The sequence below is a fragment of the Hemitrygon akajei genome, chromosome 5 (assembly GCF_048418815.1).
Source record: "Hemitrygon akajei chromosome 5, sHemAka1.3, whole genome shotgun sequence".
Taxonomy (NCBI): Eukaryota; Metazoa; Chordata; class Chondrichthyes; order Myliobatiformes; family Dasyatidae; genus Hemitrygon; species Hemitrygon akajei.
Window position 1 is genome coordinate 125073727 of NC_133128.1, and position 25709 is coordinate 125099435.

Here is a 25709-nt window from a genome sequence, read left to right on the forward strand (position 1 = left end):
TCCCTGCCCCCACCTCTGCTTCATTTGCCCCCTACACCAGTCCTTTTGCCCTGTTTTCTGCCCTGCCCCCTTCACCCTCATACCCTGCTTTTCCCTTTCTTGCTCCCTCCCTCACCTACTCTGTGGCCCGGGTTAAACTCCGGGGGTCAGACGATGCTCTGCAGCAGATCACTGAGGAATACATTAAAATTACTATAAATTATGATAGGAACTAATTTTTTTAAATGAACGTAGCAAAATGGGTGCAAAAATAGTGAGGTTGTGTTCATTGTCCGTTCAGAAATCTGACGGTGGAGAGGGAAAAAGCTGTTTCTAAAGTGTCTGTGTCTTCAGGCTCCTGGACCTCCTCTGGTAACAGTGAGAAGAGAGCATGTCCTCGAGGTGAGGGTCCGTTGTGATAGGTGCTGCCTTGCGGTGTGGAGGCTAAGTGCCCACGATAGGACTAGCTGGGTTTATGACCCTCTACATTTCCGGCTAAGCAGCCAGTCAGAATGTTCTGGGTTTCGGCTCGAAACATCGACTGTAATCTTTTCCATAGATGCTGCCTGGCCTGCTGAGTTCCTTCAGCATTTTGTGTGTGTTGCTCGGATTTCCAGCATCTGCAGATTTTCTCTTGTTTGAGAATGTCCTGCAGAATTTTCCATCTGGGAGTTTCCATCACAGAACTGTTTGAGGATCGTCACTGGCACTGAATTCCCCGGGGCCGGCATGTCAGGGCCCCCCTGTCCCTTCACATTCCCGTACTGATGTGCACAGTGTGGAGAGTGGAGGAGTTCAGTCAGGCATGTTCTCATACTGACGGGTGCTGTGTGGGAGTTGGAGGGGTTCATCGGGGCACGATCCCATACTGCCGGGTGCTGTGTAGGAGTTGGAGGGGTTCGTCAGGGCACGATCCCATACTGACAGGTGCTATGTGTTTCTTTGCAGGAGTCGGAAGATTCAGGTTCGGAACATCCCTCCACATCTGCAGTGGGAAGTGAGTAGCAGCTGACGGGAACGGGACCTCACTGGGTGTCACGGGGAGAGGGTGCAGCATCAAAGCAAATCGAGTTTAATTGTCATTCGAAGCATGCACGGATACAACTGAACGAGACCACGTTCCTCTGGGGCCAAGGTGCAAAAACACACATGCACATTCACAATAGTGAGAAAGAAAGATAAAGAACATAGTTATATAAGAAAACACAATCTTAGTCTGAAACCCTGAGCAACAAGTCCCACAAATTGATGATTCCCAGCAGCCCAGCCTGTAATTGCACCCATCCAACCCTGGAGGGCAGCACTGACAGGAGCGGCCACCCCCATCCGAGCACAGGTACTATGTTACAATGCAAGCCACGGCTTGAGGCCTACTCCTCACTACAACCGAGGCAACACTGCTGCCTCACTGCCCGTCTCACCACCAGACTAGGGAAGCAGGCCTGTGGCGGTCAATGTCCTACAGGGTCTTGTGATCGCAGAAGAAATGTCCAAAACAGTCACTCGCAGTTTCATTGCACGCCCCCTTTGTGCCACCACAAGGCCCCGATTCCCGTGCCTTCGATTAGCGACAGCAGGGGGGTCTGCACCCAGTCCGGCTCCTCCTGTGGCCCAATGGCCCAGCTCAAATCCCTCTGCCCAGTAGTCCGAACCAACTTGCCTTCTCTGAACTGCTGGCAACTCTAACAACACCCCAGACAGCTACTCCAACCAAAGAGCAGCTCCCTGATGTGGTAGTCCTGCTGTACGTGTAGTTATAGGAGTCTTACTATGTAGGAAAATGCACTTAACAAAGAAAAGAGCAGTTTTGTTTGTGCCCCAAGAGGCTACTGCGTGTATACTCACTGCCATCTTACCAGATCTTTTGAAGTAAACCCTTCCTCCTACAGATTATTTTCCTCTATATCCCACCATTCACCCACAAACCAAGGGGAAATTTACCACGGGCTGTTAACCTACTGACCTCCATGTCTTTGCGATGTGGAGGGAAACCCAGAGCACCCTGGGAAAACCCAGGCGGTCACAACGAGACCGTGCAAACTCCACGCGGGTTATAGGAGCTGAGGCTGGGATTGAACCCGCGTCGCTGCAGCTGGGAGGCAGCGGCTGAACTAGCTGAGCCACGTGTAGGTGCACGTGCTCATACGTATACACACACACAGGCGCGCGCACTCAGGCGTGTGTACACACACACTCAGATGCACTCAGGAAAGTGCACGCACACGCGTTCAGGTAAGCGCAAGCTCATTCTTGTACACTCAGGCGCAAACACGTGTGCATGAGCGCGCAAGGGTATGGCAGTCATCACACTGTGTCGGTATTTTCACCGCTGTTGTGGCTGTCGGAGTTGTGACTTGCGTTTGGCTCCCATGTCCGGCTCGTGTCCTCTGTCTCCATCCGGGAGTAAATTCACAAGCTCTGCAGCCCTGGCCGGGATGAGGGAGGTGTCATAAACACGAGGGACTCGGCAGATGCTGGAAATCCGGAGCCATATACACAACATGCTGGAGGAACTCAGCAACATCTACGGAGATGAACAGACCGGTGACGTTTCGAGCCAAGACTCTTCTTCAGAACTAGAAAGGAAGGGGGAAGATGTCCAAATATAAAGGTGGGGGGGGGGGGGGGAAGGAAGATTAGCTAGAAGGTGATTGGTGAGGCCAGGTGGGTGGGAAAGGTAAAGGGCTGGAGAGGAGAGTGGACGTAGGAGAAAGGGAAGATGGCGTACTGAAGGAGATCATAGGCAGGAGGGGAGAAAAGCCAGAGTGGGGAATTGAAGAAGAGGAAAGGGGGGAAAAATTACTGAAAGGAGAAATCGATATTCGTGCCATCAGGTAGGAGGCCACCCAGACGGAACATGGGTGTTGCTCCTCCACTCTGAGGGTCGTCTCATCATAGCAAAAGAGGAGGAACGGGAATGGGGAAAGGAATTAGAATGGTTGGCCACCGGGAAATTCCGCTTTTGGTGGATGGAGCAGTGTTGCTCAACGTAGCGATCCCCCAACTTACATCGGGCTTCACCAACGTAGAGGAGGCCGTGTCGGGAGCACTGGATATAATCGATAATCCCAACAGATGCACGAGAGAAGTGGAAGGATTGTTTGGGGCTGTGAATGGAGGTGAGGGAGGAGGACAGGTGGACAGGATGAGTGAGTGTAAGGAAAGGGGAGGGTTGGACAAAGCGTGTGCGGGGCAGTTGAGGGGTGGGCCCAGTGGCAGGGTGAATTGTCCCATCTAACTCTGCAGCTTTTGGTTTCCTTCAGGTTTTGGACGGACTCCTGGCTCAGTATGGCACGGTGGAGAATGTGGAGCAAGGTAGGCAGGCTGATGCTCTCCCTGAACCCCTCCGCGCTCTCGCCATTGTGATGGGACAGAACGTCCTGGGTAGAGGGAGGGGCAGCTTGTGTTGAAGCAGGGAGTCTGTAGAAGGATGTAGACAAGTACAGTGTAGGAAAGTGTGTGGCTATGCACTTTGGTAGAAGGAATAAGGGCATAGACATTTTCTACAGGGGGAACGAATTAAAAATCAGCGTTATAAAGGGTCTTGAGACCTTGTGCAGCATTCTGTAAAGGTTCAGTGGCAGGACGAGCTGGTGGTGAGGAAGGCAAGTTCAATGTTAACATTCATTTCCAGGTGACTAAAATATAAAAACATGGATATGATGCTGAGGATTTGTACGGCATTGGTCAGACTGCTCTTCTGGGCAGTTCTTAGCCCCTTGTCTAAGAAAGGATGTGCTGGCATTGGAGAGGAGGTACACGAGGATGATCCTGGGAATGAGGGGGTTAACATAGGAGTAGCATTTGATGGCTCTGGGCCTGTACTCACTGGGGTTTAGAAGAATAAGGGGAGGAATCACGTTGAAACCTCCTGAAGATTGAAAAGCATAGAGTGGATGTGAAGAGGATATGTCCTATATTGGTGGGGGGGTTCCAGGACCAAATGGCACAGCCTCAGAATAGAAGGGATGTCTCTTTAGAACAGAGATGGGAGGAATCTCTTTAGTTAGAGGGTTGTAAACCTGTGGAGTTCATTGTCACAGATGGCTGTGGAGTCCAAGTCCATGGGTATCTTAAAAATGGAGGTTATAGCTTCTTGATTAGTAATGATGTCAAAGGTTATGGTGGGAAGGCAGGAGAAGGCCTGCCTTAGGTCAGGCAGCATCTAAGGCGAGGTGTTAGCGGTGTGCGGGGAAATGAAGTGCAGTGATCCCGTTGTGCAGAGAATGTGGAGGCTTTACCATGGGGAAAGGGCAGAGCAGCCCCCGTCTCATTGACCAGAGGGCAACTCTCTGCTTCTGAGACCTGGAACAGGCCCTTCAGCCCACCATGTCTATGCCGTCCCCAATTAAACTAATCCCATCTGTCTACACGTGTTCCATGTCCCTCCATTCCCTGTCTGGTCATGTGCCCATTTAAAATGCTTTTTCAGCATTGTTATCGTATCTGCTCCACAACCTCCCCTGGCAGCATGTTGCAGGCACCCACGTCGACAGTGCTGAATCTGAAAGGGTTGAGAGCTGCAAGTTCTTAGGGTGAACATTACCAATAGTCTGCCCTGATCCAGCCTCTTGGGTACATTGATTAAGAAAGCTGACCAGTGCCTCTAACTCATCAGGAGGCTGAAGTAATTTGGCGTGTTCCCTTCGACCTCACCATATTTTACTTATGCTTACCCACGGCCACTTCACCCGGTGTGCCATGGCTGTGAGCTGGTGCTCAGTGTACACGAGGACAAGGCTGCATTTGGGCCCATGGGTCACTAACTCAGGGTCCTTCCTGAACAGCACCCTGGTTGTGGAGAGCTCTAGACAGCTCCGTTCCCACTGCAAGTCTCAGGCTTACCCGAGTCCACGTATCCACTCATAGCAGTCACTGTCCTCACTAATTCCGCACAAAAGGAGGCTGTGCGGACTGTGCTTTGTTGTAGATCCGACCCCTTCTGATACACTGCCAGCCGGGCACACACACAGACAACGATTCCAAACCCCGGTACACTGATACACTGCCGGGCACACAGACAACGATTCCAAACCCCGGTACACTGATACACTGCCAGCCGGGCACACAGACAACGATTCCAAACCCCGGTACACTGATACACTGCCAGCCGGGCACACAGACAACGATTCCAAACCCCGGTACACTGATACACTGCCGGGCACACACACAGAGACAATTCCAAACCCCGGTACACTGATACACTGCCAGGCACACACAGACAACGATTCCAAACCCCGGTACACTGATACACTGCCAGCCGGGCACACAGACAACGATTCCAAACCCCGGTACACTGATACACTGCCAGGCACACACACAGACAACGATTCCAAACCCCGGTACACTGATACACTACCGGGCACACACACAGACAGCGATTCCAAACCCCGGTACACTGATACACTGCCGGGCACACACACAGACAACGATTCCAAACCCCGGTACACTGATACACTGCCGGGCACACAGACAACGATTCCAAACCCCGGTACACTGATACACTGCCGGGCACACACACAGACAACGATTCCAAACCCCGGTACACTGATACACTGCCAGCCGGGCACACAGACAACGATTCCAAACCCCGGTACACTGATACACTGCCGGGCACACACACAGACAACGATTCCAAACCCCGGTACACTGATACACTGCCAGCCGGGCACACAGACAACGATTCCAAACCCCGGTACACTGATACACTGCCGGGCACACACACAGAGACAATTCCAAACCCCGGTACACTGATACACTGCCGGGCACACACACAGAGACAATTCCAAACCCCGGTACACTGATACACTGCCGGGCACACACACAGAGACAATTCCAAACCCCGGTACACTGATACACTGTCGGGCACACACACAGACAATTCCAAACCCCGGTACACTGATACACTGCCGGGCACACACACACAGACAATTCCAAACCCCGGTATACTGATACACTGCCGGGCACACACACACAGACAATTCCAAACCCCGGTACACTGATACACTGCCGGGCACACACACAGACAACGATTCCAAACCCCGGTACACTGATACACTGCCGGGCACACACACAGAGACAATTCCAAACCCCGGTACACTGATACACTGCCGGGCACACACACAGACAATTCCAAACCCCGGTACACTGATACACTGCCGGGCACACACACAGACAACGATTCCAAACCCCGGTACACTGATACACTGCTGGGCACACACACAGAGACAATTCCAAACCCCGGTACACTGATACACTGCCGGGCACACACACAGACAATTCCAAACCCCGGTACACTGATACACTGCCGGGCACACACACAGAGACAATTCCAAACCCCGGTACACTGATACACTGCCGGGCACACACACAGACAATTCCAAACCCCGGTACACTGATACACTGCCGGGCACACACACAGAGACAATTCCAAACCCCGGTACACTGATACACTGCCGGGCACACACACAGACAACGATTCCAAACCCCGGTACACTGATACACTGCCGGGCACACACACAGACAATTCCAAACCCCGGTACACTGATACACTGCCGGGCACACACACAGAGACAATTCCAAACCCCGGTACACTGATACACTGCCGGGCACACACACAGACAATTCCAAACCCCGGTACACTGATACACTGCCGGGCACACACACAGACAACGATTCCAAACCCCGGTACACTGATACACTGCCGGGCACACACACAGACAACGATTCCAAACCCCGGTACACTGATACACTGCCGGGCACACACACAGACAACGATTCCAAACCCCGGTACACTGATACACTGCCGGGCACACACACAGACAACGATTCCAAACCCCGGTACACTGATACACTGCCGGGCACACACACAGACAGCGATTCCAAACCCCGGTACACTGATACACTGCCGGGCACACACACAGACAGCGATTCCAAACCCCGGTACACTGATACACTGTCGGGCACACACACAGACAGCAATTCCAAACCCCGGTACACTGATACACTGCCGGGCACACAGACAACGATTCCAAACCCCGGTACACTGATACACTGCCGGGCACACACACACAGACAATTCCAAACCCTGATACACTGATACACTGCCGGGCACACACACAGAGACAATTCCAAACCCTGCCGTCACTGTCTACAGTGGCACATAACACATAGGAGTAGAATTTAGGCCATTTGGCCCATCAAGTCTGTTCCACCATTCCACCATGGCTGACTTGTTATTCCTGTTAACCCCATTCTCCTGTCTTCACCCCTTTGACACCCTTGCTAATCAAGAGCCTATAATCTCCACTTTAAATACACCCAATGACTTAGCCTCCATAGCTGCCTGTAGCAATGAATTCCACAGATTCATCTCCCTCTGGTTAAAACCAATTCCTCCTCATCTCTGTTCTCAAGGGACATCCCTTGAGCTGGGGAGCTGGGGGGTGGCTTTGGGGTTCTAACTTTAAGTGTCATTCATGCTTTGTGGCATTCCTCTGTTTTCGTAGATGATTTCAAAGATAAAGCATTTCAGGATGTGTATTGTATACATTTCTCTGACATTAAATGTACCTTTGAAACCTGTGTATTCTGAGGCAGTGCCCTCTGGTCCTGGACTCACTCCCCTCCGTCCCCGCCCCACTGTTGGAAACATCCTCTTCATGTCCAGTCTATCCAGAAAAATCACTCACAACAAAGACTGACAATGTGCAAAACAATACAAATTATGCAAATAATTAAACAAAAATAATGGAACGTGCGCTGTAGATTTCAATATTGGAACTGGGTTGCATGCCGCAGGTACCATGGTACAGTGTAAAACGTGTTTTGCACAACTCGTATGCAGATTAATTCATTACAACAGTGCAATGGGATTGTACATGGGAAAACATTAGCAGAACGCAGAATGAAATGCATAGTTCCGGAGAACATGCAGTGCAGGCAAATACGAAGCAAGGGTCATAACCAGGTGGATTGTGGACAAGGGTCCATCTGTTTTTACTTGGGGATCATTCAGTAGTCTTTCAGCAAAGGGATAGAAGCTGATCTGGAGCTTGCTGGTATGTGCTTTCGGACTTTTGTACCTAGTGCCCGATGGGGGGGGGAAGGAGAAGCAAAGTGGGAGGGGTCTTTGATTATGTTTGCTGCTTTACTGAAGGAATTGTTGGGGAGCCTCTTACAATGAGCTTTAGGCCAATGCATCTCCACGTTTTCACCTCGCTGTGAGCCACAGGCAGGGGAGGTTTGGGTATGAGGCAACAGTAGGGCTGGCAAACCCAGTCCCATCCTGCAACAGGGGAAGGGACCTTGCTGTTTGCTCTGCCCATAGAGTGGTTCTGCTTGCTCTCCCCACACAATCGGCTGGACACTGCAGTCTGTGGCCTACTCCTTTCCCCAGTGTGGGTGGACTGTGGCTCCAGGCTCCAACCTGTGCCTAGCCATTGGGCAAAAGATGAGTGGGCAACTGTTGACTGTAGTTGGACTCATGAGAAGAGAAGGTGCTATGGTAGATCATCAGGGTAGAAGCTGTGTTAACACCATAAGACACGGGGATTAGGCCATTTGGCCCATCGAGTGCTCCACCGTTCCATCATGGCTGATCTATTATCCCTCTCAACCCAATTCTCCAACCTTCTCCCCGTAACCTTTCATCCGTTACTCATCACAAACCCATCAACCTCTGCCTTCTGTGGTAATGAATCCCATAGTTTCACCACCCTCTGGCCAAAGAAATTCTTCCTTTTCCGCTCCAGACGGACATCTTTCTATTCTGACTCCCCCACTATAGGAAACAATCTCTCCACATCCACTCTCTCTAGGCCTTTCGATATTTGGTAGGTTTCAATGAAATCCCCTCCTCGTTCTTCTCAACTCCAGCGAGTACGTGCCCAGAGCCATCAAGTGCTCCTCATACATTAACCCTTTCATTCCTGTGGTGTTCACTATCCCTGCCCCGGAGGGGTTCACTGTTACCACCGTAGCCTCAGAACTGCTGTGTGAGAGAGAGACAGACAGACAGTCGCAGCTGCACTTTGTAGCCCATGTGCTGAGCTCGAGACGTGGCCCATGGCATTTCACAGACGCCGGTAATCGTGCCCTGAAATTGCCGTGATGACCTCACACCCATAGGTGAAAGTGATAAAGTAGTCTCTCCGAGTGTCACTGGAAGACGAATATTGGGCTCAATATTGGGGTAACACCATAGCCACAGGAGATCTTCACATGCATTAGGGGCAGGAGAGGGACACAGCCCTGCCCTGTCACTTGTGGTAAAGAGAGGGGAATGCCTCCTTTGAACACAGGCAACATCCCCTCCATAAACACAAGGTTTTGCAGATGCTGGAAATCCAGAGGAGAACACACACAAAATACTGGAGGAACTCAGCAAGTCAGACTATTCAGACTCTCCAGCTTACCTATAGACCCAGTGAGGTGACCTCCACCACCTTCTGTGGCAGAAAATTACATAGATTCACCGCCCTCTGGCTGAAGGTATGTCTCTTCATCTCAGTTTTAGAAAGATGTGCTTTAAAATCCAAGGTTCTTTCTGCCAGAGAAGCTTCCAGAGCTCTGCAGAATCATACAAGTGTAATCACCAGGGACATACTAAACAATTGCATATACATACTGTAACCACTAGGGGGCATACTAAACAATTGCATATACATACTGTGACCACTAGGGGACAAACTAAACAGTTACATGTACAGTCGGCTCTCCTTATCCGCGGGTTCTGCAAGCGCGGATTCAACCAACTGCAGATCGGGAAAACCCAGAAGTTCTCTCTCCAGCACTCGTTGTTTGAGCATGTACAGACTATTTTTTCTTGTCATTATTCCCTAAACAATACAGTATAACAACTATTTACATAGCATTTACATTGTATTAGGTATTAAAGTAATCTAGAAATGACTTAAAAGTACAGGCAGTCCCCAGGTTATGAATGAGTTCAGTTCCTGAGTCCATCTATAAGTTGGATTTGAAGTCGGAACTTGTGCATCCGGTATTAATTAGCGTCAATTAGTGAAAAGTTTTTCTTAGTATATAGTACATATTTTACCTTTCTATGCATATAAAACATTTAAGAAACATATGTATTTCAATAATTAAACCACTGCGTTGCTTAGTAATAATTGTAGCCTTCATTGGGGCAGGGACTTTCACATGCTCCATTAAAATTGTTCCGATTGTTGACCGACTGTAGCCTAACATTTTTCCAATGACCGATGGCGTTTTACCTCTTCGATCGCTTTATTACTTCCACCTTATTTTCAATCGTGATCGTGATTATTTTCTTGAACAGAAACACTGCGGATTCAGAGCTGCACCGCCAGGTCCTAATGTCCACCACACTGAGACAGGTTAAATAAAGTCTGGGGTTCTGCTGGGTCCTAAAGACCACTGCACTGAGACAGATTAAATAAGGGACTTGAGCATCCGCGGATTTTTTGGTATCCACGGGGGGTCTCGGAACCAATCCCCCCGCGGATAAGGAGGGCTGACTGTACTCTATACAAGTACAAGCTCTAAATGAAATAATAATTAAACAGGAAGATGATGACAATTTAAAAGTCTAATCCAATGTCAGTTACAACACGTCAAATGTAGGGAAAACACAAACATCATTTTATTGAAATAAAACTTGGAAACAAAAAATACAATCAAAATTTACCAGCTCAGCCATGTTGGCTGTGGTCACCCGTCCAACTGGCGTAGTGAGAATACCTGACACTACGTGTCCAGTGAGAGTGGGTTGCGTACAATGGGTGCTCGTCCAGTGAGTCTGGAATAGGTAATGATCCCTTTCAGGGATAAATGTTATATTAGAAATAAACTTTATTTATGAAAAATGTGTCCAAGAAAAATTGAACAGTACAGGCTCGTTCAGAGCTACGTAACATTCTTGCAGGTCAAATCGGTGGGGAGGAGGATTTGATGGTCCTGGCCCTGTAGTAGCTTTGGTTTAGAAGAATGAAGGGGAGGAGGAATCTCATTTAAACCTACCAAATATTGGAAGGCCTAGATAAAGTGGAGATGGAGAGGATGTTTCCTATACTGGGGGAGTCTAGGTCTAGAGGGTACAGCTCAGACAACATCCCTTTAGAACAGAGATGAGGTATTTCTTTCGTCAGAAGGTGGTGAATTTGTGGAATTCATTGCCACAAGCTTCTCTGTAGGCCTAGTCGTTGGGTGTATTTAAAGCAGAGACTGATAGGTTCTTTATTAGTAAGGGTGTCAAACATTATAGTGAGGTTGAGAGGGATAGTAAATCAGCCACGATGGAGCAGACTCGAGGGGCCAAATGGCATAATTCAATGTCTTTTGGCCTTGTTTCGGGGAAAGTGTTCTGAGTGATACCAGGACATCCCCAGGATCCCATTCTCACTTGATATCCGTAGAGAATGACCAAATGCTGATTTTTCTCTTGCCCCCACCCCCTGCCAGTGTGTGAGACCATGTGAGGGAGTGGGTCAGTGCCTGTCTGTTGGGAACTGAGGTCATGGGGTTAGCGTTGTATGTGGGATTGGGTGTGTGCTGCGCAGTTTGTGTGCTGATTCATTCTTCCCTCTCTTCTCAGTTAACACAGACAGTGAGACAGCAGTTGTGAATGTGACTTACGAAACAAAGGAGCATGCAAAGACGTAAGTGATGATGGGGGCTCCGTGCCTTTTGAAAATCTTGGTGTCAATGAATTAATTCTTCACACTGGTGCCAGGCAACTGCCCAGTAATGTCATCACATGTGGTAGGTTGCTTCTGTTGTTCTGTGATGTTGTCGACTCAAACTAGCACTCAGTCCACAGCAATACAGGCGGATAATTGCCAGTTTCCTACAGGGACAGACACGTCCCACCCATACTATACCCCAGTGCCACACAGACAAAATACTGGAAGAACTCAGCAGGCCAGGCAGCATCTGTGGAAATGAATGAACAGGTGACGTTTCGGGCCGAGGCCTTTCATCAGGTTTGAGAAGGAAGGGGGAAAACGTCTGTCGCTGTATGATGGTGGGGAGAGGGGAAGGAAGACTAGCTAGAAAATCTGCAGATGCTGGAAATCCAAGCAACGCACACAAAGTACTGGAGAAACTCAACAGGCCAGGCAGCATCTGTGGAAAAAAGTACAGTCAACGTTTCCATCCAAGACCCTTTGGCTAGTTAGAAGGTAATAGGGGAAGCCAGGTGGGTGGGAAAAGTAAAGGGCCAGAGAGGAAGGAATACAGTGACAGACCCAGTCCCACATGTACTGTACCCCACTGTTACATAGTGACAGACCCGTCCTCAGCAGTACTGTACCCCAGTGTAATACAGCGACAGACACATCCCCATTAGTAGTGCGCCCGAGATCCATCCCCACCAGTTCTGCACCCACTGTTACAGCGAAAGACCTATCCTTAGCAGTTCCATTCCCCAGTTTTATACAGTGACAGACCTGTCTCCAGTAGGACTGTGTGAAGAGGCAACTGATGCTGGTTTGATCTCTCTGTGGGTATGTGGGGTGAATGGTTCAGCACAGAGACAGGCCCGTCCCCATCAGTGTTGCACGGTGAAAGGCCTGCCCCCATGCTGGTGTTGTCACGGTGATATCATGCGGAAGGCATGGTGCCAGGGCACGAGCGGGCAGAGGTGCAAACAAGGTGTCATTTAGTCCTGGGTCCCAAATATGCCCAAATATTGGGTATGTTTAAAGCATGGTTGATAGGTTCTTGATTAGTAAGGCTGTTAAAGGTTACAGGGAGAAAGCTGGAGAATGGGTTGGGAGGGATAGTAAATGATTGAATGCCAGAACAGGCTCAATGGGCTGAATGGCCTAACTCTGCTCCTATGTTACAGTGCAAAGTCTTAGCACCCTCGATTTCTTATATCAATTTTGTTTCAGACGTGAATTTTCTTTGTTCTTTGCATTAGTGTCGGGAGAAAAAGCAAATAGATTTCCAAATGTTTTCCAAAAAAATGGAATGTTACACGGGAGTTTTTGTGTTTTGTTACAGAAAGTAACACATTAAGTAATGGACCACTTTACAAACAAAAACTTGATTAGTATACATCTCAATGCCATGATTAAACAGAGATAACAGACAGATGCTAGTGATCAATGAGATAATGAGTTGAAATAAATAAACTGATTAACTGAAACAGAAATGGGTGTAGAAGGAATGAAACTGGGTGAAGGACAACCAAACTGAGAGGTGAGGGTGTGGCCAATGTGACAGATTAACCTTCAAACCACTGATTCTTGCACCGTGGTAAGAGTGAGCATAGCGACAAGACACAGGTGGTCATTCTGCATCGGCAAGGTCTCTCCTGGTAGAGTTTCAAGATGTGCTGCCCAAGTTCTTCTGAAGAAGCACAAAGAAATGGGCAAGGTTGAGGATCAGAAATGCAGCGGTCATCGGCAAAAACGGAGTGCAGCAAACGAGAGATATGGACAACTGATGTCCCTTCTAAATTGGAAGTCAGCTGTGAACTGTCCGAAACCACTGGAACCCAAGTACATCCCTCTCAAGTCTGGAGAAGTCTTGTCGGAATAGTTGCTGCTGAAAAGCCATTCCTCTGAAGTGGAGACAAAGCCAAGAGACTCACCTACACACAAAAACACAGGAACTGGGGTGCTGTACAATGGCAGCAAGTGCTGGAGAGCGCCATGTGGATGCCTGGCTGCAGTCAGCAGTGAAGCACAGCGAAGGTTCTCTGCGGGTTTGGGGCTACATTCCTGCAAATGGATTTGGTGATCTGGTCAGAATTAACGGAATCCTCAATGCTGAGAAGTACAAGCAGGTTCTCGTCCATTGGGGGGCGTTTAATGGGTCCCAACTTCATTCTGCAGAAGGACATTGACCCCCAACATGTGGCAAAGGTGTTTTCAGCGAAGAAGAAGAAAAATGAACAAGGAGTTCTGCAGCAGATGGTGTGGCCTCAACGGAGCTTTGATCTCAACATAACGGCTGTCTGGGATTACCTGGAGAGACAGAAGCAAGCGAGACAGCCAAAGTCTGCAGAAGAACTGGCAAGTTCTCCAAGAACCTTGGAACAGCCTACCAGCTGATTTTTCTTATAAAACTGCGCGATAGTGTACCTAAGAGAACTGATACAGTTTTAAAGGCAAAGGGTAGTCGCACCAAATATTGATTTCATTCAGGTTCTTTTTTACTGTTTACTGCTCTTTATAGTAAATCTTTTGATATTAAGAGACTTTATTTCATTATTATTTGAAAGCATTTTCGCGATACGGAGTTTACTTTAACATGCGGCTAAGACCTTTACGCAGCACTGTATGTCTTGTGGTCTCACGGTCCCCAGTGCTATCGAGAAGCTGAGCGGACACCAGTTGGAGAGCCACGTCCTGAGGATCTCCTACATCCCGGATGAGGAGGCGACGCAGCACCTGACCCACCGGCCCCGCCGCGGGGCAGCCCCTCACCCCAGCCGGGACCACGGTTCCACGGGCGCCTCCCACAAGTCGCTGGACGTTCCGCTGCGCATCCTGGTCCCCACCCAGTTCGTTGGGGCCATCATCGGGAAGGAGGGGCTGACCATCAAGAGCGTCACCCAGCAGACGCAGTCCAAGTAGGTGGAGTCTCTCGCGCAGGAGAGGGGGTGGTCGCCCGCATGTTTACCTGGGGTGGGAGGGGCCGGATTGGACATCCATCCACTGTGGATCGGACCCATATAGAAACGGGAGTCATATCTTTGCATTTGGACTCTAGCCTGCTCTTCCACTGGCTGGATGGTAATGGGAAACTAGCACCCCCCCCCCCCCCCCCCCCCAAGCAAGGGTGAGAGGGGGTGGGTGGCTTCCTGTTGGATGGGATTGAGTGGAGTGGATGGAGCTCTGTGGTTGGATGGGGCTGGAGAAGTTTGTCTTCTCCTTGAGTGTGTGTGAGTTGAGTTCCTATTGGCCTGTGGTGGAATGTGTCGTGCTGCCTATTAAGAGGGGATGGGTTAGTGTTGTCCTCCTTGTCGTTGAAGCTGAGGTCCCACCCCTTCTCCCCCACACCTGTTGGGTGGTGGGACCATTGTTCCTAAATGAATATTGGTCTACCTTGGGATTCCAATTAGGTTGGGTGAGGTCTGAGACCCCTGGGTTGTTAACAGGCCAAGCTTTCCAGTGGCTGGTGAGGTTGGGTTGGGGTCCCCTCTGGGTGAGGCCAGGCTCTGCTCTGGACCAGGGAGAGAGGCGATAAGCTGACTGAGGTGCATCGAGTTGCTGTTGGGGCTACAGGTGGTGGAATTGCCAAGGTCTCACCGCTGGATCAATGGAGTGCTATTGGGCAGCATGTGAGGGATTCACATTTGGGTGTGACATTGGAGACCTGGTTCCCCTTTGGTGTGGGATCTCACTCCAGTGCCTGAGGCAGAGGTTTTGTGCCAAGGCCACAGACCAGGGTCTTGGAATACGCTGATGTCCCACTCTACTGTGTTTCCAAGGTGTTGCTGTTGGTGACGATCTTCTGGTGTCCCTCATCAATCCTGCCCTCGATGCTGACACTGGCCCATTCTTTATTCTCTGTCTCCTCCTCCCCCCCTCCTTCTGTCCGTCTTTTCTCTCTAGGGTGGACATTCATCGGAAGGAGAATGCAGGAGCAGCTGAGAAGCCCATCACCATCCACTCCACGGCCGGAGGATGCACTGCAGCCTGCCAGATGATCCTGGAGATCATGCACAAGGAGGCTCAGGACACCAAATTGTGAGTTCCTGGGCCCCATTCGCTCTGTCACTCTCTGCCGTTTGTGGATCCCATCCTCCTTCACCCTTCCCTGGCAGGAACCTCTCGTCCTCTTGTGTTCTCTCTCTCTCTCTCTCTCTCTCTCTCTCCCTCTCTCTCTCTCTCTCTCTTCCTCTCCCTCTCCCTCTCCCTCCTCCTCCTCTCTCCCCCCCCTTTTATTCTTATTCTCAGCAGACTGCAATTGCTGCCAGCGCTCGACCGCTACAGCCCGTGAACACAAAGCTGCGGTTCGTCTATGTTTCAACACCAAGGGAGAGCTGACCCAAATCATCTTTCTCCCTCCCTCTCCCTCTATCTGAACTGTAAGCTGCCCACAAAATGTTGTCATCTCCATTCATCTCTCACATTGTCAGGTTTTATTTTATATTTGCAGTTTGCCTTCCTTTGCACATTGGTCGTTCGTCAGTCTTCGTCTGTTTATGTGTAGTTCTTTGTAAAATTCTATTGTACTTTTTTCCTTCAAATAATAAGGCGATTGGAGGAAAGTATAGGGGGATGTCAGAAGCAAGTTCTTTATGCAGAGTGGTGGGGTCAGGGAGATTTAAGAAACTCTTAGGTAGGCACGTGGATGAGAGAAAAATGAAGGATTGTGTTGAAAGGAAGGGTTATATTGATGTTAGTATGGGTTTAAAAAGTAGGTACAACATTGTTGGCCAAAAGGCTATACTATACTGTGATGTTCTATATCAAATGCCTGCAAGAAAATGATTCTCAGAATAGTATATGGTGACATATATATACTTTAATAATAAAGTTACATTGAACTTTTGAAATTTGAACTTCCCTTCCTACTGACTCCTCCCTGCTCTGCAAGACCACACACTCAGGCAGAGACGGTATGGCTTTGCACGGAGTAAAGCTTCTCGCCCGATCTTGTCAGGGATTACTGAGGCAGGGACAGCTGGCACTGGATATAAACGAAGTTCCTCTATGCGGCCACGCTGCAGACATCCAGGGGCAGGGAAAGCAGGCAGTAAGGTTCACACCCCTCTGCACTGGAGCTGGGCTTCAGAAGATCGGATACAGGCCCGTAGCGCTGTCTAAGTTGCGGAGTGTGCAAGGGAGACGGCGGCCCGCGTGTGTAACGTCTGTCCCCTGTCTCGGCAGCACTGAGGAGATCCCGCTGAAGATCCTCGCTCACGACAGCTTTGTGGGCCGGCTCATCGGCAAAGAGGGTCGCAACCTGAAGAAGATCGAGCAGGAGACGGGCACCAAGATCACCATCTCCTCGTGAGTCAGGCCGCCGCTGTGGGGCTGGGTGGTGGGCTACCTTGCCCCGAGCTGGGGGAAGGCGGAACCTGGGGTACAAGTCACAGTGGCGTAGCGGTTGGCATAACACTATTAAGTCGCCAGCCATGAGACTGGGCTTCAGTTTTCACCACAGTCTGTCAGGTGTTTGTATGTTCTGCCAGTGACTGCGTGGGTCTCCTCCAGGTGCTCCGGTTTCCTCCCACAGACCAAAGACAATCAGGGTCAGTGAGCTGTGGGCTCCCAGGCACAACACTCGCAGATTTGAATTTCTGCAAATATTTCACTGTATGTTTCAATGTACATGTGACAAAGCTAATCTGTAATCTTCCAACAAAACATCTCCCTGTGTCTCCGTATATGCCGATATTGAACCACTATGACAGTCGCCAAACGAGCAGTCACGGGGAGATCTGGCAGCTCACCGAGGTATCAGGTACACTGTTACCCTGCATCACTGTGCCTCCTCCACAAACACTGCTGGGAGTGGGAACAGGCCGGCTCTGCCTTTAATCTGCCCCCAGCAAACAGTCATCCTGCCCAACCCACCTTAACCTTTAAGCTCTCTGTCCCGTCCCTCCGCTGGAATGGTAGGGTGCGTTGAGCTTTGGGGAAAGAACTCCAAGGGATTGACACTGGGAGAATACCCGTGGGGAGGGTCGTTCCGAAAATGTCCCACCCTAGCTCAAAAGGCAGCAGCATGAGCATGGCCTTCCTCAACTATGTAACGCTGCCGAATTCAGCCCAGACTCCACCCACACCCCCTCGCCGCCACCTTCCACTGTGCCGACATACCCCGCCACGGGGCAGCAATCTTACAGCCCAGGGTGGAGAGCAAGTGTAAATGGAGAGGGTGGGGGCGGGGGAGGTCTCGTAGTGGGGAACATTTATGTACTAACGCTGCGTGCCGTGGTTTGGCAGGTTACACGACCTGACGCTGTACAACCCAGAGAGAACCATCACAGTGAAGGGGAGCATTGAGGCCTGTTCCAAAGCCCAGGCGGAGATCATGAAGAAGCTTAGAGAGGCCTACGAGAACGACCTCGCTGCCTTGAATGTGAGTTCCGCGGGGAGGGCACGGGCGGCGCTGAGGACACACCTCCCTTGTGCCAAGGATGTATTGTGGTGAGGCAGACAGAGGGACAGAGACTTTTAGATGGGCGCAGGAATGTGGTGGAGATGAGAGGACGTGGATTGTTCAGAGAGATGGGCTGGGGTTGGTTCATTCAGCACCCAGCAGCCTGTATCTCGGTGTTTACACATTGCACAGTGGTAGTGTGGAGCCTGGTGACATCTGCTCACTGAGACCTGCATGGGTCGCCAGTGAAAGTCGGGTTTGTGGTCGTACGCACGAGTATATGTGTGAATGGGCTCAGTGAAACAACATCACAGGCACAGAGTGTCAGAGCAGCTATGTTCATAAGAAAAAACAAATAGCATGTATCACACAAAATCTTAACAGGAACACAATTACAACATTGAGTAGTTGGTATCGGTAAAGTTGCTATACTGAGTTGTGCAGGTTGGTTCAAGACGTGAATGGTTGAAGGGAAGTAGCTGTTGTTGAACCTGAAGAAGTTAGACTTCAGCATTCTCTACCTACTGCCTGATGGTAGCTGTGAGTCGATTTTTGATGATAGATGCTACCCTCTTGAGGCAGCACCTCATGTAGATACCTGCAAAAGTGGGAAGGGATGGACCCCCACCCCATCAGTTTTCAGAACCGCTTGCTTCCAGACCTCATCAGTGTCTGCTCTAAACTTGCCAAAAGATGAAAGGATGTGTGTTCTGGTGAGATTCATCTCGCATCGAGGCAGAATGTGATCAGGGAGCTGTGGTGATATGGGGGTGATCTTCGATACTGCAGGTCCAGAGGACGTTCGGGTTCAAGTTTAATTGTCATTCAACCACAAACAATACAGCCAAACGAAACAGCATTCCTCTGGGACCAAGGTGCAACAGAGTACCAACAGTCACACACAGCCGACATTACATAAAGTTACATAAAAATAAAGCACATAAAGAAAAATATAGTTACAAAAATATTTAAGTAGTGGGAATCCCTGAGTGTCATGGCCTGTAGATTGATGTCCTGGATGGATGCTATTCTGGAGCCATGTTTCCGCAAGAACAAGCCCACAGCCGTTCCTCATCTCGCGCAAGTGCGGCCAGAGATGAACGCAGTCCAGCTTGTCTTTCACTGAGTGAACACTGGAGGGCAGCACTGTTGGGAGGGGCCAGCCCCTCAACCCAACACAGAATCCATCAGCACACAGCCAGTTTCAGGCATCCTTTTCCCAACAGACAACCACCAGACAGCAATGGAGGTCACACAGCTCCCTCGCTCTCGATCTTGCCAGTGATCCAGTGAATCAGGCTTGCAGTTCCCTGCATTACCAAAGTCCAAACGGGATCTTACGATCATAAAAAAGACATAAAGGATGAACAATTACACCTTTGTTTGGGTCCAGAGAAACCAGTATGAATAAGTGTGTCACCGTCTTACTGAACGAGAGTTATCCCGGGATTAAAAGGGTTAATGCGTGAGGAGCATTTGACGGCTCTGGGCCTGTACTCACTGGTGTTTAGAAGAATGGGGGTTGGGGGGAGGTCTCGTTGAAACCCATCAGATTTTAAATAGTCTAGATAGAGTGGACATGGGAAGGATATTTCCAAAAGTGGGAGAGTGCAGGACCAGAGGGCACAGCCTCAGAATACAATGACGTCCCTTTAGAACAGAAATGCGAAGGAATTTCTTTAGCCAGAGGTTTGTGAATCTGGAATTCATTGCCACTGATGGCTGTGGTGGCTTAGTCACTGGGTATAGTTAATGCAGAGGTTGATAGGTTGTTAATTAATCAGGGCATCAAAGGTTACAGGGAGAAGGCAGGAAAATGGTGGTGAGAGGGATAAATCAGTCGTGATGGAATGGCAGAGCAGACTCGATGGGCTGAATAGCCTGATTCTGCTCCTGTGTCTTACAGTTTACGGTACGTGCTGCCTTTGCTGGTAAGGGTCATGGATCTGGGAGGGCTTTTGGAACAGCCTGGGAGACTGGCTCAGTACACTTTATCCACGGTGCACACTGCAGTCTCTCTGCCGGTGGTGGAAGGAGCACAGCGCAGGAACAGACGATTCGGCTCAGGGTGTTGTGCCAAACTAATTAAATTAGTACCCGGATGTCAAAGCAAACCTGCCGCCTCCATTTACACGATGTCCATTTCCTGCTCACTCATTTGCCTGTCTAAGAGTTGCTTGAAAGCCTCCCTATTTGTTTCCAGCACCGCCCCCGGCAGAACGTTGCAGGCACTCATCACTCCAAAACAAAATGTGCTCAGCACATCTACCTTCAGCTCTCCCCCCCAAAGTGCTTGGCCCCTTTTATTAGACGTATCAACCCTGGGAGAAAGATGGTGGTGGACCGCCAGCCCGATCCCGTAGTCTTCTCAATCTCGTATCAAATCTGCACTCTGCCTCTGCTGGACCAAGAGAAAACAACCCGGGCTTGTCCAACCTCTCCTCGCAGCAGATGCCTTTGTAACCCAAGCTGCATCCTGCTAAACCTCTTCTGCCTCCATGCCCTTCCCATAACGGGGCAACCAGAATTGAATGCAGATTCCTCCAGATGCAGCCTAACTTGAGTTTTATTAGTAACTTTTCAACTCTTGAACTCAGTTCCTCAACAAATAAGTGCAAGCATGCCGTGCATACACCTTTCTTTACCAGCATATAGACTTGTGTAGCCACTTTCACTTGGACCCCAAGACCCCTCTGCATATCAACTTGTTAGGGGTTTTGCCATTAACAGTGAACTGTTCCTTCACATTTGATCTCCCAAAGTGCAACACTACACGTTTGGCTGAGTTGATCTCCACCTGCCATTACTCCGCCCATATCTACAACTGATTAATGTCCCCCTGTATCCTTTGCCAGGCCTGGAAACTGTCCAGAATATCAATCTTTGTATCATCTGCAAAATTGCTAACCCACCCATCTATGTTTTCATTGTTGGACGCTGATGTTTTTGATCCAAGGATCTTCAGGAGTCAAGAATGAGGCATAAAACTTGTTACTCAGGAGAACAAAGGGATTGGCGGGGGGCAGGAAGGAGACCAAGGCAACATGGTTTAGCCGCCTTATATGAATTTATTAACAGCAATGAATACCATTCAAATATTGTAGAATTAACCAATCAGATAGCCCCTATTTAAATAATACCCAAGAAGTTTTCAGAATGATACAGAAGAACTGTAATCACTAGGAAACACACTAAATAGTTATGTGTATATAGGTAATTGTATGAAAATACAAACTAACATAAAATATTAAATTATAAGGAAAATAATTATACAGTTTAATCCAACATCCCCCACCCCCTTTGATTACAAATCACATGTTTAGAATCATTACATCTGAAAATTCAGAGGCAGAAAAACTGGTGGCATCTACAGTACGTTAAAATAATCAAAAGAAATTCACCTAAGATGGAAATATCAAAGAGTATTCATAGGCTTATGTCATTGCTAGGTTGAATTGGTTTTGTAAGTGGGGACACTTGCGTGAGTTTGAACTTCTCTAATAATGATTGCCCTTGTACAAGTTAAAATAGATGTCAATTATGATAAGCCAAATCAGGACGAATATTATGACTCATAATATTGAGTTCAGCTTCCGAGACGTAAATGAATCCAGTCAAAGAAATGCCATCCATCAGATTAACGACACACACAAAGTGCTGGAGGAGCTCAGTGATTTGCTTTGATTTCCAGCGTCTGCAGATTTCCTCGAGTTTGCCATCCATCAGGTTGATGTATTTTAACATCAGGTTGTTTCCTTGCGAATGTGATCAGTTACTGTACATCTTCAGACTTGTCAGGTATGCAAGTACAACACTCCCTGTCTATAACTGCCCCCCCCCCCCCCATTAACTGCTAAGAGAAGATCTAACGCCATACAGTTTTGAAGAACCATGTTATGCTTGGTGACCGTTTCTTTTGTTACCTTAGCAACACACACAAAATGCTGACCTGCTGAATTCCTCTAGCATTGTGTGTGTGGCTTTGGATTTCCAACATCTGCAGAATTTCTTGTGTCTATGATTCTGTTGTTACCATTCCCAAGGCTTCAGCAGTGTCATTGGTTACTCTAAGGCTGCAGCAAGATTTTAAATCTCTCTCAGACTCCTTGCAACACCATAAAGTGGGAATAAAACCGATGCAGAGCAAACTGCTCCTGAAATGTCGCGTTTACTTCTAGACTCTGGATGTAAAGATAAGGTCTGTGTATGTCTCATAGCAGGAAAGTCATAACCCAGATAACAAGATCCCAACCAATTATGGGGAGGAGAGATACAAGACCCATTTCCTGACATAAAGTATGTATTATTCCAAGAGTGTTAACTACTCAGGATCAAAATCCGTTCAATATCACCAGCATATGTCATGAAATTTGCTGTTATATGGCAGCAGTACATTGCAGTACATAATGATAAACAAATTTACACTGACTATATATATTAAAAAGCTAATTTTAAATAAATAGTGCAAAATGTGAAAAGGGAAGTATTGAGGTGGTGTTCCTGGGTTCAGTGTCCATTCAGAAATCTGACGGCGGAGGGGAAGAAGCTGATCCTGAATCATTCCTTAAGCCTGCTGTACCTCCTCCCTGATGGTAGCAGTGAGAAGAGGTCACGTCCTGGGTGATGGGGATCCTTAATGATGGATGCTGCCTTTTTGCGGTATCGCTGCTTGAAGATGTTCTGGCTGCTGGGGAGGCCCTTGATACAGCTCACTGAGTTTGCAGCTTACTTTGGTCCTGTGCAGTGGCCCCGCTATACCAGATGGTGCAGCCAGTTAGAATGCTCTCCATGGTACATCTGTAGAAATTTGGGAGTGTCCTTGGTGACTTGCTAAATCTCCTCAAACTCCTAATGAAATGTAGCCGCTGCCACCATGCCTCCTTTGTAACTGCATCGATACGTTGGGCCCAGGGTAGATCCTCAGAGATGTTGACACCTAAGAACTTGAAATTGCTCACCCTTTCCACTACCGATGCCTCAGTGAGACTGGTGAGCATTCCCTCATCTTACCTTTACTGAAATCCACAATCAATTCTTCAGTCTTACTGACATTGAGTGTGAAGTTGTTGCAACCTCACTCAACCAGCTGATCGACCTCTCTCCTGTACACCTCCTCGTCACCATCTGAAATTCTGCCCACAATAGTTCTGTCATCATCAAATGTGCGGATGACTACTTAATATTTGACAGGAACCTTTTATGATGGATATTGTCAATAAAAGTTACCGCAACATGAAGTAAAATTTCATATAAGCTGCATCTCACTGAAATAGTACTTTCTGAATTCAACAATAGGTAGCTTTCACAGTGAACACATGAAAAGATTTAATAGGTTTGTCATGACCATTTGATGCAGATATGAAGATATCCTGTTTCTGTAGGGTCAGGAATGATACGATCCCCTGAATCATGCTGATTATATTTACGTAAATGTTCCAGTTCCAGACAGTATGTGGGAGGACATGATCACTCTGTATTTATGTCTCTCCTGAGAATAATGAATCACAGGCATAATGTCAGTATCACCATTGCTGGACTGTGATCGTGAACTTTGCTTAAGAAAGAGGGTGCACGTTTGTTCTGGATGTGAGGGCGTGCCTAGCACAGGTGAACATTTTGAAGAGTGTGGTTTATATTGACATACCCGATAACTAGAGACATTAACACCACCAGTCAATCCATCTGATACCTACAATTGGCAGAAATATAACAAGAGCAAATAATATTAGGATAAAGTCCGCAATGTCCAGTAAGTAGTTGTCGACTTTGTTCTGGCTTGTTAGTGATCTGCTCACCAATGTAGGCACTGAGTCAGAGGTTAACCAGCACATTAACCACAGTGCTTGTTGTCCATTTGCAGTGGTTAGCATGTATCCACTTTACCTTCTGCTTTCACCGCCAAGTTAGAAACCATCAGCACTTGATAAGGATCTTCCCATCCAGCTCCCAGTGGTTCCTAGAGTGGTTTTCAAATTGGGACTCTCTCTCACCAGGTGAGGGTGTGTCCTCCTCCTGTTGGATCACTCCAAGTGGCAGAAACCTGTTGAGGAGCCTACAGTACAGGTTGGGTTAATCTTACACAATAGTTAACTAATTGTCTATCATAACGTGTAAGTCAGTGCCTCTGAGATTAAGAGCTCTCGGCAGTGACAGATGCCCTGTTGCTAACTTCGAGTGGACTTGTGTTTGAGGTTGCTGTGATACTACTCAAGGCCAGAGGAGTAGCCTTAGGCCATGGTACTCCTTCCTTGTGATACTTAGTTTGATGATTCCAATCATTCCTGACTTGTCCTGACTCCGATTCTGATTCCTGGTTCGTCTGACTTGGTTACTAACTTGGCAGTGAAAGCGGAAGGTAAAAGAGAATGGAAGCACACCATGTTGAATGAAAAGACCATTCAACGTCGACATAATTCCTGGCAAACACTCCCAATGAAATGTGTTCCTTGGTCAGAATCGATGCGACAAGGCAGTCCTCACCAAGGAGTATAGTCCTTGATCAGTGTTTTTACTGTGAGTGTGGCAGTGCATTTCCTTGCTGGAATAGCTTCCACCCATCTCCAGAGCTTGTCCACTATTACCAGTACATATACCTATCCTTGACACTTTGGCGGAGTAATGCAGTCCACTTGTAAGAGCAACAATGGACCAAGTGGGCAGGAGCACTCAATTGGGGAAGCTTCTCCACTGCCCCAGGATTTGTTTTCTGGAACGTCAAGCATCTTTCAAACATTTGTCAAGTTTGTGCCCTAAACTTTGGATTCCACCACCACTGGGAGAATCTGCTGATCATCTTTTCTACTCCATTGTGTCCAGGCAGTGTTACTTCTGTGCCAGATAAGGAAGCACATAATTGGAACTGCTAGTCTGTGACTGGTGACATAGCTCCATGCTCCGTCACTGTTTAACCTCCCACCATTCTCCATCCAGAACCACTTTTCTAGTTGGAGCGTTGAGCTTGCATCTCTCTAATATCTTGTATGTTTGTCTGTGATACAGATTCAAACTTCATTTCCATAATTTCAGTTGTCAGGTTCACTGCATATGTCTTCAGTTCCTATTTAAATTCTTTGACTTTCTTAACTTCTTTTAACTACTTTTATTTCTTTCACCCCTTGCCTTGTTGCCTTCTTTTGCAATCTTATTCACGAATGTATTTGCACAGCTTTCCATTGTAATCATTTTGGAGTGAATTTTACACTTTAATACAGCAACTTCTAACCAGAGTTGTTGACATCCTTGAGTTCTTGTACTAGTTGGCCATTCTTGATTGGTTCCTTCAGCCATAAGAAATTCCCCTGGTCTCCATAAGTTTCCAAAATCATAAACAACTTCAAAAGCATATTGATAATCCGGGTGAGTATGAGCTGATCTTCTTTCTGCCACCTTACAGGCTTCAATCGGAGCGCATTTTGCACAAAGGCACCAAGAGCCATGCTTCCTGATTCCACTGATTCAGTTTCCGAAACAATGGCCCATCCAGATATTCAAATTCCTTCCTCAATCGTTAAAGAGCCATTGGTGTACAGAATCAGATCTGGGTTCAATAAAGGCGTTTTCTTGTAACAGTTTGCATCTTTATGGCATGTTATTATTCCTTCACAGTCACGATCATCATAGTCTAACAAGAATTCAGCATATCCATTTCCAATGAGCCAGTTAACATGTGAGCCTTCTAG

At 48.2% G+C, this 25709-nt stretch overlaps 1 protein-coding gene across 2 annotated transcripts in view; it reads left to right on the forward strand.

Moving 5' to 3' along the window:
* Positions 1 to 25709, forward strand: part of igf2bp2a (insulin-like growth factor 2 mRNA binding protein 2a) — a 142078-nt gene that overhangs the window by 73792 nt on the left and 42577 nt on the right. For both annotated transcript variants that reach the window (XM_073046398.1, XM_073046399.1), the window contains exons 3-9: positions 928 to 976; positions 3243 to 3294; positions 11558 to 11621; positions 14279 to 14545; positions 15531 to 15665; positions 16812 to 16934; positions 17874 to 18009. In XM_073046398.1, the coding sequence (XP_072902499.1) occupies positions 928 to 976; positions 3243 to 3294; positions 11558 to 11621; positions 14279 to 14545; positions 15531 to 15665; positions 16812 to 16934; positions 17874 to 18009 (826 nt within the window). The remainder of the gene's footprint in view (positions 1 to 927; positions 977 to 3242; positions 3295 to 11557; positions 11622 to 14278; positions 14546 to 15530; positions 15666 to 16811; positions 16935 to 17873; positions 18010 to 25709) is intronic.